Source organism: Battus philenor, unplaced genomic scaffold, assembly GCF_028537555.1.
Source record: "Battus philenor isolate CCGP_79_NKW_IND1 unplaced genomic scaffold, ilBatPhil1.0.hap1 SCAF_2, whole genome shotgun sequence".
NCBI lineage: Eukaryota > Metazoa > Arthropoda > Insecta > Lepidoptera > Papilionidae > Battus > Battus philenor.
In genome coordinates, this window is record NW_027181682.1 from 2,734,636 (window position 1) to 2,753,775 (window position 19,140).

Below are 19,140 nucleotides of genomic sequence, written 5' to 3' on the forward strand. Positions count from 1 at the left end.
TGCCGGTTAAGCACAAAGTTGAGGAGTCAATGGCCTCGCTAATAAATGACGATGGAAAGAGATCAAAATTCCTTTAATTTGGCATAAAAATCGCGGCAAAAACAATCAATAGAAACAAAAGTTAAAATGTAAGAATAAGTGTAAATATTAAAATAACAAATAAGGTAATATAAAAATGAAAATTATTTAGAAAAAAATGTGTAAACGTAATAAAAATCAAGAAATTTAAATTTGAGGAACGTGGTGAGGAATGAAAGGAATCTAATTAAAGGGAAAGGTAGAAGAAATGTAGAAAGTAAAGGAAAATACAGAAGAACATAAGATGAATGAAAGAAGAGAAAAAATATTAACCCTTTTCTTGATAATGTATCTGTAGAGATACATCAGAATTAAAAAAAAAACAGTGGCATCAATTTTGAACACAAAGTAATCATTTGTATGTGAATGTTTAGGTAATTTCTTAATTTTCGAACGCTTGTTCAGTTTCTTCTGTTGGCATCCTTGGGTCTTAAAAGTCAAATGGTATGAATACTAATGTGATATTAAAAAAAAATCTGCCAAGTTAAAAGAAAATAAAAGCCTCTGTACCACCAACAGATAGATACGTTTAAAAAAATTTGGGATTCGAAAGCCAATCTATTTATTGGTTAATTTCCCCGCGCATTTGTATCTTAATGATTTTAATGTACGCGATACGAACACTGTCACAGATAAATGAAAAACTGTTAGTGTATCGAGTTGATTAATTCCAACAAGTGCAGGTACGTGATAGCTTGCATTAGATAATGAATCTATTTAATTAGCGATCATATAATGGGCACACAGTTTACTTCAGGATATATAATATATGTTTACATGGATATTTATTTTATGTGTAAAAGTTTCATAGGGATGAAATAGCTCATTAGTCAGCAAAAAGCTTTTTGAAGGTTTTTTAATTTCACTCTATCTATTGTAGTACGTCAGGGTAATAAACTTTTGACAGCACATTTCACAGGGGTACATAGTAAAACAATGATTAATTTTAATACGTAGTAAATCGAATTTTTAAAACGATTTTGCTTCCTATATTACAATACCCGGCGATAAATATTGCACATCGGAAATTGCACAATATTGTACCTTTGGAAAGAGACAACAAGACAGTGTGTATGTGCCTTGTAATAAATTTCGTCGTCGTTTCAGGCCATAGACGTTCACTGCAAGGCATAGGTCTTCCCAAAGATATGTATGAGGGGATACATACGCCACGATTAGCAGTCGGGTTGGCGACGAAATATGTTATAATAGGCATAGGACACTGGTAATCCTATATACAGTAATCCTATATACATCGACCTTCGCATGACTGACAAAACGTCACATATGTAGTGAGAGACAAAGATAGTGCTCTACAAAGCCGAAATTAGCCGATTGTCTCTTTCCAAAGGTCGATATGCAAAATTTATCGTCGGGTACTATGCTATACATTAATGATTGCAAATTATCTATACTTTCACCCTTTTAGTGCTTTTTGCATCCATAACCAATCACCCTGTATATATCCTAGTAATTTCCATACAGTCACCTATAAATATTCGCATAGATAGTGGATTGAAGTAGTGTTATGGTACAAATGAACGCGTTCTCCGCAAATTATTAGTTTCATAAACTGGTTACAGTTATAAATGTGCCCATTGAGGGGTTTATTTAAACTTAACAGTTGATGGCTTAACTGGCGTAGTTAAATTCTATGCTTTCACTTTTAGCCGTAAACATATTGTAAACATTTCATACGTGTTTACATGGCAGTTAACACTTTTCTTTTATGATGGGGTAATGCTACATAATATCTTTGTCTGGAAGAGAAATTTAAAAATTTTGCTGAACTAACTATACGGTTATTTTAAAGTCTTTAGTAAAAGATATGGGAACGTTCAAATTTTAACTGCGCTGACATAGTGCTTAGACAATGTGAGATAGCGACTAACAAAAACATGTAATAGGTATGCAACACAAAAAAATGTAAAATAAAAAAAAGTTTAAACAATTTTTTATGATTCTCGTTTGTGTGAGCCACACTTACTTCCTTACCCCTGTCTTGGGGTTTACTTTTACAAAATATTTTTTTTTCGACATTTTTGCGTTCTCATATTTTTTTTGTCAATGTCATTTTTATTTTTTTATTCTCCACAAATTATATCATTCGTTTAATTTTTTTCCTAATCCTTTCATTCATCACCTCGCTCTCCATCCAAACAGAATACTACAGGTTTACATTTGTTCCGTTTTGCTATATGTTTTGAAGTTAAACAAACTTTAATTTAACTAACCTTAAGATAGAGATGGAAGACTTGAATGAAAGGTTGGATTAGGGCTTGCATTGTAATAACAAAAAGGTATCTATACACAAACCAAGCCGTCAAAGCATTGTGTGGTAAAGACAATTCTATAAAAACCGAACTCATCTGAACTTATCCGAAGTTACTCATCTGCCTGATATACCGAATCAAGTGTCGAGTTTTATAACAGGTGGCGCAAAAGTAATGTCATAATGAGAACGCGCCTAAATTTTTACAAAAATGGCGCTAAATGTCACTGCACTGACATTTATGATGTGGATATATACCAATACCACGCTTTCCATTTTTTACGAAGTTGCGTCGCTACTTAATTGGTACTAATTTTCACTGTGCGTCGCTAGATTTTCGAGGTTGCGTTGTTTTGGGTTCGAATCCTTAATTTTTTCTAAATTTTCCTTTTTTTCCAAAAGATGGCAACACTTGTTTCTAATTGCGCCATGCCATCAAAACTCGGGAATTCCCTTTCTAACTAAAAATCAACGCAATTTTAATAGTTTTATTTTCACTTTGTTTTGCTAATTTAGGAGTTCAGTTTCAATTACGTAGTGTGTTGTGCTTTTTTTTTAAAAGAGAATCATTAATTTATTAAAATTTTAACGTGTTGTTTCTGGTTACAAAAAAGGTATATATTTTTCCAATGTATTTATTGACAGAGTTATATTATTTTTGTATTTTAAATGTATTTTCGTAACTCTGAAACCTATCTTCGATCTTTACTTGGTTTGCTATAGAAAATCTTAATTCACTTTGCGGCGTTTCAATTTGCGCCGTGTTTTTTATTGCAATGTAACCACGACGCAAAGTGAGGTATTGGTGTATAGAGAATAAGTTGTCAACTAAGTATGGAGTAATAGTAATAGATATCTATATATAATAATAGTAATAGATATCTATTAATAACAGGTTGTCAAATATCTCCCTTCCGCTTTTTTGCTCTTTATTCAATGCTTTATAAAAAGTGTTACAGTGATCGGATTTAGTTCAAATATGCGGCGTTTTGTTCGATAATCTGTTTCCATCTAGACGGCAACTTCATAATACCTCCCTCGTAGAAGCCCCCCTCCTTATTTGCGAAGAACTCGAACAGCCACTTTTCACAAACCTCTTTTGAGTTCAACTTTACACCACCAAGGGCGTTCGCCATGGACAGGAACAGGTGGTAATCACTTGGCGCTATGTCCGGGCTATATGGTGGATGTGATAAAACCTCCCATCCGAGCTCCCGTAGCTTCTGACGAGTCATCAACGAAGTGTGTGGTCTGGCGTTGTCCTGGTGGAACACTACACCCTTCCTGTTGGCCAATTCTGGACGCTTCTGGTCGATCGCCTGCTTCAAGCGGTCCAGTTGTTCGCAGTAGATGGTAGAATTAAGCGTCTGGCCATATGGGAGCAGCTCATAGTGGATGATTCCCTTCCAATCCCACCAAACACACAGCAAAACCTTCCTGGCCGTCAATCCCGGCTTGGCCACTGTTTGGGACGATTCACCGGCCTTCGACCACGACCGTTTTCGCTTGATATTGTCGTATGTGATCCATTTTTCGTCGCCAGTCACCATATGCTTCAAGAATGGGTCGAGTTCGTTCCGTTTCAGCAGCATATCGCAGGCGTTGATTCGGTCCAGAAGGTTTTTTTGCGTCAAATCATGCGGCACCCAAACATCAAGCTTTTTTTTGTATCCAGCCTTCTGCAGATGGTTTAAAATGGTTTGGTGACTAACTCCCATCTCCTGGGCGATGTCACGAGATGCCACATGCTGGTCTAACTCGATGTAGTCCATGATTTGATCGGTATTTGTCGTCACAGGTCTTCCACCGGCTGGCTTATCCATGGTGTCGTTTTCGCCGGCTCTGAATCGTCGAAACCATTCCTCCGCGGTTCGAAGTGATAGAGTACCATCCCCCAAAACACCATTAATCTCACGGAACGTTTCTCTAGCGGATTTGCCTTTAACGAAGGAAAACTTTAAAATAGCGCGAATTTCGGCGTTAGTGAACTCCATGTTTACACGTCTATAACTATTGAACGCAATATCCAAACTAATCATGCATAGCGTCGTTTTGTAGGTTATGTCAAGACCTTTCAAATTATGTATAGTATTGCCAGATACGAGCTCTGTAGCGCTTTGTACATAGCCGCGAAATTCAAAAGACAAAAAGGCGGAAGGGAGATATTTGACAACCTATTATTACTTTTGTACCACCTGTTATAATATATATTTTTTGAATATAAGTCAAGGTTGAATTATTGGATTAATGCGTGTTATTAAATATTGTCGATGTTCACTCAGGAAGTTAATTATTATCATGCACTCTGTAAAGAGGAACTGTTGTGTTATTCGTCGGTTCTTCTCAGCAGAACTGCCTTCTGAGCCGATAGTACCTTCTTGTAGAGACAACAATACCGACATTTTATATTTATTGACGTTTCGAAAGTGCTTTTAACAGCCTATTCGAATAAAGAATATTTTGATTTGATTTTGACGACATACACCTGAAATAAAGATATATTACGTGCACTATGTAAAAGGTTCTATGACTATCATACCTACACAGCCATTTTGAAAAATACCGGTACTAATTTTACGTTGCAAGGCAGTTATTATTAGCACTTCATATATAGCATATGAAGTGCTAATAATAACTTCATTTAAATCAATCTAATGTCTTACGTTGTTTTGATATGTTTTCGCGATTAGATACGGTGCTTTAGCTATTGTCAAAATCATTTGCTAATCGAATAACTCAATTATCTGTATAATATAAAATTTCACACCTAATAAATCTGATATATATTATTTTTATAACCTTTCAATGTTCTTACTATAGGAATATATGTCAACACTTAAATAGGTACTTATCGAAATACACTCGTTTACCCAGTGACTTTTGGTCTTTGGATATAACGGTTTTTTCACAATATTTTTTACATGACCATTTTTAAGGCTTTTATTTTCGGGGACCTCTTTCCCCCTTACATGTGGTATATATACTTAATTTACAAAGTTAAATTATATTCTCAGTTTTGATTTTTTTTTATTCCCTTCTTTCGCACTTCATGTTTTCTTTTGTTCTTGCGCTATATTTTTTGCATTTCAGACTTACTCTTACATCCCTCTCCTGCTTTACCAAGATATCACAGATTTGTTTCAACTATCACATAACTATCACAGGCTTATCTTATTATCATACTTTGTTTTTATTTTTTGACATTTAGTGAACACTCTTCATTACCGTTTAGGAGCAAAGGTGATGTAATCATCATCATGATATCAACCGACAGACGACCATTGCATGGTGTGGGCTTACCCCAATGTACGCCACGATCCACACAAAATGGAGTTTGCGAAACGGAAGGGTCCGTGAACTTAGCAAAAAAATATTACTGGAAACTCGTACTCTAGTAGCATGATGATGTTCATACGCAGGTATCAACTCTACCCATGTAGAGATGTGTAGTGAAGTCTTGTGTATGTGGCTTGGGACGACATTGTCGACCATTCGGTAATCTGAGGTAGGATCTGGATCCTGCCTCGGATCGCTCACGTTGTTAGCGATTCGGGGGGGCGGGAGAAACCCCCCCCCCCTGAAAACAGCTCGCGCAAAGACGTCACAACTATGTTACAATCTTGCGCTTCGTTATAAAATAATGTATTGTCAGCGTTATCACTCACTATCAAGGTCACAAATGTTTACTCCATATATGCAAGCTTGTTATTTACACGGTGTCAGCAGCACGTGCAAATATTCTACGTCTGATATAACAAATAATGTATCCGTAAGCGAATTTAACAATTTCGCACCTTTATAAACGCCAGTGTAAATTAGTTTCGAAATATTTCGTGTTAAAAAATCATCTAATGCCATTTCAATCGTAGAGCGTACGCAGCTGGGCGCGTGTTCTTCTCTATCTACCACACATTTTACTTTTTTAAAAATAATAACTACTAATTTTCCGGGGACGTGTGAGAAATTTTTTATTACATACATACATACGTACGTCTCAACTACCTATATACATATACCTACATACGAACCGTTTACTTTGATCACGTAATTCATGTTTGATTTTTTTTAGGTATGCTGATCAGTGTTCAATTTCTCAAAAAAAAAATCCTAATTTAATTGACCTTAACTTTGTCGATGGTCCCCCTAGTGGGGGTCCTGCCCACGCCCCGTATACTCACTCGTGGACGCCACTCGACAACCTTTTAGGCTTTAACGGCCATCAGTTGCACTATACTACGCGTTGTCATTGTTTATATCTCTTTAAACAAATCCATATAATCTAATTAAACTAGACTAACTAACTATTGATGAAACTAGAGAAACAAAATCGGATGTCATAAAATGTAACTATATTTTTAAATCAATAGATGGTAACTTTGATTTTTCTCGAAACAAAAGTCTGCATGTATTTGTGTTACATATATATGTAATTTTCCCCTTTTCTCTGTTGTCATTTTTATTGTCTTTCATCATAATTCAATACGTACACTCCTGTATTTAGACCTCCTTTATACATTTCTCATCTAGCGTTTTTCGACGACCATAAAATCGCGTGTTTATTTTATAGGTAGGTCTTAAGTTGCGCTTGTCGATCTGTGGTCTTTATGCCAGGATCTTACAACACCAGCGGCCGGAAAGTGTTGAAATTTGATTAAAAAAATTATATATGTACGTACTAGACTTTTGTAAGAGGTTGTATTTACGGCCAAATACATTACAGAAGTAATAACAACGGTTTGTACTGCAGACACGGCTTACGTAGATTCTGAGTTGCGGTGACAAGATTAAAGACTTGCGGCGCTCAGTATTATGAATCACAAAGCCTTCGTAAGTTCATGTACAGAGTTACATATAAGCCGCGCTTAATGAGCGCTAATATGCCGCTTTCCCCGACTAATACATCCAGTATTCGGCTTAAGGCGCGATCACACTAGCGCTCGAAAGCGAAAACACACAAAACGCTGCAGGAAGATCGGCAGATTACCGTCCCGGGGTCGGCGGGGTCGTTTCGAATCGTGATCGCACACGTATTGTCTTTAAATGGTCTAATAAGGTATACCGGGGTATATCTGTAATGGAGCAACGGCGTACGCCTAGATAACGGCCACGTCCGCCAGAACGTTACGTGTCGTGTTACGTAAACGTAGACACGTGTAGACTGTACCTTGCAGCCCCGGCAATAGGGCGCGGTACACGTGTTGCACTGACTGTACTCGGCTTCGCACGATTCCGCGGTTCACGGAGCCGCCGTCGACCTGTGCACTTTGCATTTGTCTTTCCTATAAACGTTTGGGAGCTCTTGTTCTTTGTGTTTTGGTTTAATTTCACTTCTATAGACGGCATAGAGATGTTTTAATCAGGATATATGTTTATAGTATAACAGGGCGATTAGTTATATGTGTAAAATCTATAAAGGAATGTATATATAGCTCGTTACAGCTCACAGACGCCCACTGCAAGGCATAAGCCGCCTCCAAATTTATCTATAGGGTGATATAGCATAATCGCCACGCTTGGTAGGCAGGTCAGCGATCGTTATGTGGTATTATGGTACGCAGACGACACTGCTTCCTATCCTCTGCAACCTTATTCGTGAGCAGTGGCAATCCTATATAATTAATGCATAGTTACATCAGATTGTATCAGTAATCGAACCCGCGACCTACGATCGTAAATCTCAGTTTTCTACCACTAGGCTACACCTGTTCAAGTACTTCTCTACCTAAACGAAATAACAAACTATTGTATGAAATAAGTCAGATTATTTGCGATCACAGTATTTGGTATTATGGTACGCAGGGGACGCTGCTGTCTATCCTCTGGAAACTTGTTTGTGAGCAGTAACAATCTGATATAATTAATGAACAATTGTCAATTATATAAGATTGTATCCCGGGAATATAACCCGTAATCTACGCTACCCCACTACTCATATAACTTAATGATAATATAGTAATAAAATACATTTTCGTATTGCTATATAAATGTCCCAACGAACTTTACATGAAGTTATTGACCAACAAAAAACATTAACATATTTCAGAGTGATCGTGTATACAGGTTGATTGAATATAGATATAAAAGCTTTTATACCTATAATCAACCTGTGTATATGGTTACAACGAATATATATCACCAATGTTATAACTTATTGTTGGAGACAAAATTGAAATGAAATCGATAACGACCTTGAAGTCATAGCGTAAATACGACGATTTTTTTCCTGTTTACTTTATTGTTTAGCAAATTTTGACACGTTCCTGCCAGTTTCAGAATTAAAAAAAAAAAACATTTTACAAACCATTTTTGACACAAGTTTGCGTACTATTGTTAAACGTACTTTAAAAAGGAATTATATAGATGACATACAGCATTGAAACGTGGTCTCTCATTCTGTGACAACTGCTCGAGTTATAGAGAGAACTTTGCTCGGGATATCTTTACAAAATCGATTCAGGAATGAGGAGATCCGTAAACGAAAATAACCATCATAGCCCAGAGGGTCAGCAAGTGGAAGTATTAGTGGGCATACCACGTAACACGAAGAACTGATGCAGCAGTCTTTGAGGTTCTAAAGTGTGAGACTACAGACTAAAGCGCAGCGTATGACAGCAATGGATCTCCCGCGATGATGACGATTATTTTTGATGATTATTGGGATCTAGTCAGTGTTTACTAAGTCTCTTGATCTGTTTTAACGACGCCATAAAAATGTCCTGTATTTTAATGTATAAAATTACATTTCATGCGACCACTTCCTCATCCCTACTCCATAATGCCATCCTCAGGTTTTACGCCAGTATCTGTCTGATGAATCTTGCGATCTCATTTTGTCTTGTCCGTGTAATACACGCTTCTAATTTTATTAAAGTACATGACAACATGACTATTTTTTTCCCAAAATATAACAGTTTATTTATCGATGGTAACATTACTATAGACATAGAGAGATCGTTTGAAACAAATATACTACTAAAGTTATTATAACCCGACTGAAATAAGCTATCGTATCTAGGCTGTAATTCCGATTCAGCCTACGTACAATTTCTCATTACAAGCCGACGGCATTCGTCTCCGTGGGCGGCAGGCTCCATTCATTCCGCCAGCACGAGGCCCCGGCAGATTTATGACATCAAGAATACAACAACGGCTTTGTCGTGGACCAGGCTCGTTAGGCGTGGGCTGGGCGAGCTCTGGCCTCGTTGGTTCGATATCACTGACTAATTTTGAAATGTAAGCCATTTCCAATTGGCAACATTTCTCATACGCACGTACAATTGGAGAAATCTAGCGCTGTTAGGAATTGAAAATCAAATATAACTCTATAAAAATAGTAACGAAATCGTGGCAGCCCAACGGTAGAGATACTTGCAATCTTAGTTCGCGGGTTCGATTCTTCGATTACAATCTTAATAATATAACATAATAACTCTCCAGGAATGTAAGCCATTTCCAACTGGCAACATTTCTCATATGCACGTTCAATTGGAGAAATCTAGCGCTGTTAGGAATTGAAAATCAAATATATGTCAAATATAAAAATGCTTACGAAATCGTGGCAGCCCTACAGTAGAGATACTTGCAATCTTAGTTCGCGGGTTCGATTCTTCGATTACAATCTTAATAATATAACATAATAACTCTTCAGGAATGTAAGCCATTTCCAATTGCCAACATTTCTTATACGCACGTACAATTGGAGAAATCTAGCGCTGTTAGGAATTTAAAATCAAATATATGTCAAATATACCTCTATATAAAAATGCTTACGAGATCGTGGCAGCCCAACGGTAGAGATACTTGCAATCTTAGTTCGTGGGTTCGATTCTTCGATTACAATCTTATATATTATTCACAATTTGTGGATTATTATATAGGATTGCCACTGCTCAGAAAAAGTTTCCGCCCTCCGCGTACCATAATACAACACTGCTATCGCCAATAAGTCTACCTAGCGTGGTCATTAAAGTATATCCCAACATAGTAGCTAAAGCAATTGCTATCGTATATATCGTGTAACTCTCAAATTTAAAACTACTTTCGTTCAAATCGAATCCCCCTAGCACCCTTCGTATAAAGCCTTCTGAATGAGTCTTTATCTGAAAAGAGTTCACAACAGTTCCTCTTCTCTCTCTTTAGGTAGACTTTTTATAGATCATCTCCAAAAATGTGCCTCATCAAGCTGATGAACACGAAGAAGTTTCTGGACATGATTTTGTTCTAGAAAACACGATGTTTTTTCGACATAACAAGTTCTCTTTTAGGTGGCGATTTCAGTGTTCCTGCGAGTGCTAGTCAACTCTCCAGGAATATAAAGGGACTAAGGAAGGGTAAATACCACACAGTCACCCTTAACACTAATCATACCAACGCTTGCTAGTTACCTATTGTAGAAATAGGGTCAAATGACCCGACCATTTGACTTGTTTACTGCTTTAATGTATAAAATTTGGTTGGTTACGAAAGAAATAAAAATAAATTTATAATGATTAAACAAAATAGTACATTAACCATTTGTATTACAAACATAAAATAGGAATTTTCGATCCATTGTTCAAAAGTTCAATATTGGTTATTTGACCCCTTCTAAACACACCATGTGTTTAGTGTTAAAAATCACATATATTCTAGCGTCAGGTCTGTGATATTCACACTCTAATTTTCATATTTGACTCAAAAATATTTGAATTACGAATAACTTTTTTTTAATTAATCTAAGGAATTGTAACATTGACCGCTATCTGTTCTCAAATCTCGTGTGCGTCTACCCAAACGCATCCTTTGCCGTCTCAAAGCGTACATACATTCAGAAAATACTTCTGCGCGGACAATTATTCTCGTTACAGATACAAAAAAATAAACAAAAACAGCCGATACACTCTCAACTGGAACGGTAAGTAATAATTCCGTCTATATTTAGCTTCACTCTCGATTTCAATCCGAAACGTTAGCAGTTAAACGCGTTTTTGTTGAATCATCTGATTGTTGGGAGGTGAAGATATTTATTCTACGCGGGGCTTTTTTTTAATTAATTCTAATTTGTATCGCTAGTGTTTTTTTTACAATATTTTTTTTCGCTTTTACTAAACGCAGACAGTTGGGAGAGGGTTGCCGATATTTGATACGGATCTTTCTTCTCCCAGCTGCGAGGCACGACAGCGTTTTATAAATTTTTACAATTTTTCTTACACAATTTTCTCTTATGGGTAAATACAGCTAAAATTTATACATATTAACAATACAATTTGGAAGTTTTACTCGATTATATATTAGTTGGTACATTATTTTATTTCAAGTCGCTGCCCAAGCGCTACAGACCGTTAAATGCCTTGAGATTTAGAACAATGTGCCGGGACAACTAATCAAAAGAATCTGCCGTAGATTTTTTCCTGAGGAGTTCCGGTAAGTTGAACGGAGGTACATTAAGGTTTACACATAAGGTCACGTGGTTACGTCTTTTGGATTCGAATCGGGAGCAGTGTCTAAGTGATGAAAAGTCTGTACTATGGAGTCGTCACATGGGCAAGTCTCATTATCGATTATTTTAAACATTTAAACATTAAAAATGTTTTTGTACGCTGGGCTACAACTTGTTAATACTCGTATACAGTTCGGATAAATTTTCAAACGACTCTTCACAGAGAAAAGGTTCAGACGATTATCCACACATGTGTTCGGAATATACTTTGGACATTTACGTAATTTACAGTTTGTATTTTTTTATCCTTTATTAGCAAAGTATTTGACCTATGTCTTGTTTGATCTTAAGCGATAAGTCTACGATGGTACATGCTTGCATGCAACCATTTCACTCTAGTCTTAAAGACTATCTTATAATACCTTTGTCCACCATATCACTGTGAAACTACAATATTCAAGATCACGGAGACGTCGACAGTAAACATTTTAATCGAAACATAAAATTGTTTTTCAAACAAAATATGATCCGCATTTATTTAAACTACACCGATTAAGAAGAAAAGCTACATCGCGGTATTTAAAAATCTTAGATTTAAATGTGTGTAGAATTAAATTGAAATTAAATTTAATAATTTAAATAGACCTATATCATTCAAAAATAAATATATACTTACAAAATAAAATTTATGTAGTTTCAAAGAGAAATATTTTTAATAAGTTTACATTAAGGAATCAGTACAAGTAAAACAGAATGTATTTCATTATTATATCCTTTACAAGAGAAGTATTTGACCTCTGTCTCGCCTGATCTTAAGCGATGACGAGGTCTGCTATGTTAAATGCTTGTCTAGAAGAAACCTATCCACTCTTATCTTGAAGACTCCTAAGTTATAATTGTTTGGACAGAATGACGCCGGCAAGTTGTTCCACTCCTTAGCTGCTCGTACTATAAAAGTACAGTAATACCCCGCTTTACGCGACCCCGTTATACGCGGTTTCACTATAACGCGAATTGCAAATTTCGCGCTCAAATGCCTCGAATTACGCGAAAGAGTGCATATAAATATAATGTAGTCATCAACTTCTCTATGGTGACTTGACCATCTGTCAAACAATTAAAAACAGTGTTGGGTGTTGTGAACGTATTTTACAAGAACGTAAACAAAACGTTACCCAAAAGACAATAAATGTATTTTTCCGTAAAAAAATAAGAGTATGTGTTGCATAAAGTTTTCCTAGAATTAAAGTGATTGATTAAAATGATTTGAATTTTTTTGTAATAATTTTTGACTATGTTTAATCATAAACCTCGTTATACGCGAATTTCAGTTAACGCAATTTTTTTTGGAACGTATCCCTCGCGTAAAGCGGGGTATTACTGTATTAGCAAAACGCTTAGTGCGGGTAGAAGGAATTTTAACCGTGTACGGATGTCGTGAATTCTTACGTCTTATTCTCTAGAAGAGAGAAGATTAAATTGCAAATATACTATGAAATTATAAAGTATAAAATAATCATAATAAAAGTTTTGTTAAAAAAAGATATCATCACTGGCTATCCTTATATATAACTGACCACGTGCTGGGAGTATCATCTTTCTTCACTTTAGTATCACGCGTGGGAACAGATACATAACACAGTTTTTTCAGAATCATTCGCTTGCCAAAATATGACAGCTACGCACCGTGCGTGAATGAATATAAATAGACGTAATGGGTTACGTAAACTACGCCCAGTTTACGTTTATACGTCGCAACTTTATTAACTTCTATACTTAACAAAATTAAAATTAAATTTAACTAATAATTTTTTATTTATCTTTTTTTCATTTTATTTTCGCTTTGGATGTTATATATAACCTTTTTTCCAGAATTAATTAATATCTCTAGCTCTTATAGTCAAATAACAATACTTATATAAATATATTTAAGTATTGTTATTGATAAATTATTACTGTATTTAAACAAATTCTAAATTCATTATGAATAATTAACAATAAATCATACTTTTGAGAAATTTAAATATCTCAAAATAGTTAAAAAATTTAAATACAATACAAAAAAAAACATTATAATCTTTACACGACCTTGTTTAACTAACTTCTTGAATATAACTTCAAGCAACGATTAAGTTGTACACGCTTATTGACTTGAGTTAGAGCTATTCAAAATAGTTGGTACATGTAAAGCGACTTATACAATATATTCAAAGTTTCAAACAAGAATTTTTTTGATCCTTTTTTTAAGTAACAGAGGTCAATATTTAGACCTTACAGATCCCCAAGACATATAGGCTATCTTTAGATTTTAGTAATTCCTTATAAACGTCGTACGTAGAAGAAACTAAAATTATATACATTTTTTTATTATTATTAGGATCTTTTTTCCACATACCTTAGCGTCCGTGCCTTTATTTTTATTTTACATTTACACTAAATATTTTTTTTTTCGCTCACGTTTTTGCATGTTACAATGTTTACTAAGTCTTAATCTATATTATCGACGCCCTGACAATGTCCAGTTTTTAAAATTACGTTTCGTGCGACCACTTCCTCATCACTACTCCACATTGCCATCCTCAGGTTGTGCGCCAGTATCTGTGCGGCGGTTGCCGTATTCGCCACATCGATGAAACTTATCGCATCTTGAGTCTCGTCTGTGCAATACACACACGAGTTCGCGTGACGTGATATCGCTTCCACCGCATTATGGACACATACAACCCGAGGGTGTTTGTTATTCAACGGACAATGATGACCACCACGCTCTTTAGCCCCTGAGCCTCGTTGATGAAGAGCGTCTTTGAACCTGTCTCTGTACCGTAGCCTTGGTGTTTTAGTTGAGTATAGGGTGTTTATCTGTTTCGGGATATTCCCCCTAAAGCAAGGCCTACTCAGGGAGAGCACCACCTTCTTAGATGAATATATGCACTCTACTAGGATAGTATAGAATTTCCCTACAATGGCATCGGTATTCCGAATGCATCCTTATCTGAACAGCCTATATTTAACTCGAGCGGTTTTTTTGTTGGCACTTTATATATTAATATACTTAATACAGTACAAAAGCAAGTTATTCCGAAGCTTTATCATTTAAAAATACTTCACACTACAATAGAGATTTTTATAAACATTTCTTAAATTTATTACAAAATAAACTCAAAGGGAATTAAAGTTGTTTGAATAAGGTCGCGATCCGTGTGTGTGTATGACCAACCACGCCCCCAAAACACGTCCGTGACGTCACGACGGCGCCATTGACAACGGGACTTCTGTCACGCTTCCAACTATAGCGGGAAATGACTGGCGCCATTTTTAAATGTCATAACCTATATCTATTACAGGACAACAAACTTTAATGACTAATTAACGTATCGATGTTAAACTATATGTTAACACGTTCCGTGCCGCGGCAATTATTGAAGATACGACTCACACTTTAAAAAATATACAGTCATTGAAGACATATGCTTTACATTTCTTCATTCCTGCATAGCTACAATAAGCGGGAAAAGGTTATAAATTCTAATATACATTACGTACGCGCGTACGTAATGTGAAGTTATCTGTATTCGAGCCTACAATTCATTTGTTTAATAATCCTTTGTTTCTTAACGAGAACTGAAAACGGCCTGAACGGAAAGTGCAGCGGGGGTAGTATACGCCCCACATGGCATAAAATGTGTTAATGAAGTTAAATTGGAATGTCTGTTTATAATATTTAAAAAAAAACAATAAATACAGTATATATAACATAATAACATTATACAAACTAACAAAATTGCATCTCGGAAAGAGCTGGATCAATTTTGACGTCACTTATACTGACAGGTAACTGACGTGACAAGCGGTAACTAAAGTTACTTTTATCTTAGAAAAATAATTGAATGAAAAAAAAACTACGCAGACAAGGTCGCGGACACAACAAGTAAATAACATAAATGAAAATAAATTCACAAATAAGCTAAAACTCGAGAACGGCTCCAATTGGGGATATCATCTTCATCTTTGAACACATCGTCACTTTCCAATGTGCCAGTCGGTGATCAAAAGCAGACTAGTAAGCAATAAAAGAAAATATGATCCTGGTGCATTTAAAATTCTAAATTTTATAGCTAATGGTTATATCCTATTTTGTTTACATTCACTATCATCTCAGCCAATGGACGAGTTTTCTAATGGACCCTATATATAAAATAAATAGAAACTTGCCATCATCACCACCAATAAGTGATCACTGTTTACATACTACATTTCATCAGGTGAATGTCACACTAATACTAAGATCATAAGAAAATAAACAATACTCTTTTAAGAATTGATCCTCAATAAGAATGCATGGATGTGGTAATCTATATGTATTTAAACCAATTGTATAGAGAGTTCTTCTGAAATAGTTTTCACAAGTATTTAAATTCCATCTCTATCCAACAAGAAATGCACTGTACTATGCGACTTGTCAAAATAGGGTCATAATGATAAAATAGCTCCTGGCAATAAATGATTTTAAATATTTAATAGATTATTTCATATTGCAATCTAAAAGCACATAAGATACACAGAGAAATCAGTATTAAAATTTATTTTAAACTTTTTTCGTTAATTTCCAATAGGACCTGTTAGAATTTAATCAAATAAGGAAAATGGAGAAATCTACACAATATATATCAGAGGGACTAGAAACTAATGTTGCTTTCTTAAGTTAAATTAACATGACTACATGTTTAACAAGTTTTTATATCTAATCAACTATATATTCACCTTCATTATCAACAACCTTTTGCCATCTAGTATACAAATATTCAATGCCAAAGCGGTAAAAATCAATAAGTTCTTTTGTAAAATATATAGATAGAAATGATATTATTTTCTGGTCCCCCTAATACTTCATTGTATTTATGTTAATACAAAACAATAAGAAGTTGTATGAAAGACATTTATGTTAAGAGTAATAAATAGCTGTCTTTGGTAACAATAGAAATTTTTTATACTAAAATTGTTTATGTAATATCATTATAGAATTTTATTTCTTTTAATAAGATGGTAGATAGCAGCACATAATTGTTTTTTAAGATAGACAGAGCAATTATACAGAGTGATTGATTATAGATCAAGATAGAAAAGTTTTAATGTGGTGCATGTATAGCTCCTTTGCTGTCAATAAATATATACACCCTATTTAAAAATGGTTTCAGAAATAACAATTATTGCAAAATTAATATTAGAAGATAAAGTGTCTTCTAAAATCAGATTATTGTGCATTCAAATATTAATTATTGTATAATATTTGACACTGCAGACTTAGTTCTTTCAGAAGTTATTGGCCTGTTGCATTCCAATACAAAAAAAAACACTTTTTAAATCATTTAGCTAACAAATGAGCTAGATATTTATCATCATAATAGCTTAAATCATTTAGCTAACAAATGAGCTAGATATTTATCACCATAATAGCTATATAAGCTTTTACATCTATAACCAAACCATCCTGTATAAAGCAAATTTCATAATCAACATACATGACAGAAGTAAAATCCATTACATTTGCCCTTGCCATATATATTTTTTAACATAATAAGACATTCCTTCTTCAACTAGGTAAATAGGTATCTAAGTAACCATACTTTGGTCATAAATAAAGTCTTATCAGTTAACTATTGTTAGTTATTCTATAATTCATAATGTAATAACCATTAATATTCAGAAAATTGAAGATAATTACTGTAATCAATTGACATTGTATTTGTTTTTATCCTCTCCAGCAACTCAAGGCCACAAGGAAAGTTTTAGATGTATCAATTATATCTCAGAAAATTAATTTTAATTTTACTGAGTTAAACTGGCTAAGTAAAAACTAAGAATAATACCAGAAAATTAATAGGAAAACTGTATGTAAGCCAAAGCTGACATGGTTTTTGTTTATGATAATTATCATATTTTATTTATTTGATTTTATAATAAATTATCAAAGGTATGTAGCAACATTGTTATTATTATTTACTTAAACTCACAATATTTTAAGTGTTTAAATTTTTGTGGAGCCAATATAATAATTGTGTAAGAAAACATAATTATTATATGAGATACATAAAGTATATACCTATAGAACATGATGATGTTATGAAACAATTTAAACTCGTTTCTTGACTATTAATCAGATAAGAGGAGAAATTTAAAAGTGAAATTATAACTGTATACATACAGACCTTATTATAATGTAATCAAATATCAAAAAAAAGTTAGGTGCCTAAGAATTAAAAGTTAATTATAACACAGGTGAGTAACAAATAAATAAAGAGTAATGTAATTTGAGGGGCACACACCTCTCACTTTCACTATAATAACAGTGTTAAATTATCACTCACCCATCAGTTGTAACAGAATTTACTGAGAGTGTTTCAGCAAACATCATCTCTCGGTCCTCCACCTTCTTTTCTGCATTGACATTCGGTTCATATTCCTTATCACTAGGAGAATCTCCTAGTTGTTCATCTTTATCAATAGCAGACACCTTTTGACTGACGTTACTAAGGCCAGAGAGGTCGATCTTATCACCTTCGGCTTGCAGAGCTTCCGACACCACAAGAATAAAGAGGGCACAGCTGAAGAAAAAAAAAACATTTCTCGTAAATTCGTGTAAATATTGTGTAAACATAATAAGTTATTTGAATGCGTAAAATCGTTACCTAGAGAGAACCGAAATGGTCAGTAACGACGTGTAAATAACACACAGACCACCCTTCATCGTAAAATTAGTGAAAAATCCACAGTCCAGTTCATTTTGTGCGCAAATTTAACACATTTTAACATAGATCTACGAAATAAATTTAACACATCAATTCAAAACACTGGCATCACAAACACACGAAAATTATTGTCCTTCTAACAAACAGTTATCGTAAAAAAATTCACCATTTAAATGAATTAACTATAATAAGACGAACGCGGACTACATACGATTTCATTGAAAAGTATAAATTTGACAGTTGCCAAATTCTTGGGATTTTTTAGACGTTTATAAATTTGAGTATCGAGTTACAACGCTATTGGTGAATATTAACAAAAATAATTGATTAGGGAATCTCATCCAATAGCAACAAAACATTTAACATACATAACCTATCTTGATTGGTTATTTTCTGATAAATTTGTAAGTGTTCCATTCTACGCAGTTTTTGCTGTCTGTGTGTTTATTATTATTTTTCTTTTCACGAAATAATTAACAACATATTAATGTAACTGTTATTTTAAACATGTCTTATTAAACTGTTTATAGAAAAACATCTAAGTAATGAATTTTATGTAAAATGACAATTTTAGAATTATAATAATGAATTATAGAAAGTGTTCAGATGTCGCTTTACTGCATCCG

General features: G+C 34.4%; 1 protein-coding gene across 1 annotated transcript in view; it reads right to left on the bottom strand.

The window, feature by feature from the left end:
• LOC137921926 (SUN domain-containing ossification factor) overlaps window positions 1–18,719 on the bottom strand; it is a 133,498-nt gene extending 114,779 nt beyond the window's left edge. The window contains exons 1-2 of the mRNA XM_068764722.1: window positions 18,455–18,719; window positions 18,134–18,370 (exon numbers count right to left, since the gene is read on the bottom strand). Coding sequence (XP_068620823.1) covers window positions 18,134–18,370; window positions 18,455–18,513 — 296 coding nt within the window. The 5' untranslated portion in view covers window positions 18,514–18,719. The remainder of the gene's footprint in view (window positions 1–18,133; window positions 18,371–18,454) is intronic.
• Window positions 18,720–19,140: the final 421 nt, after the last annotated feature.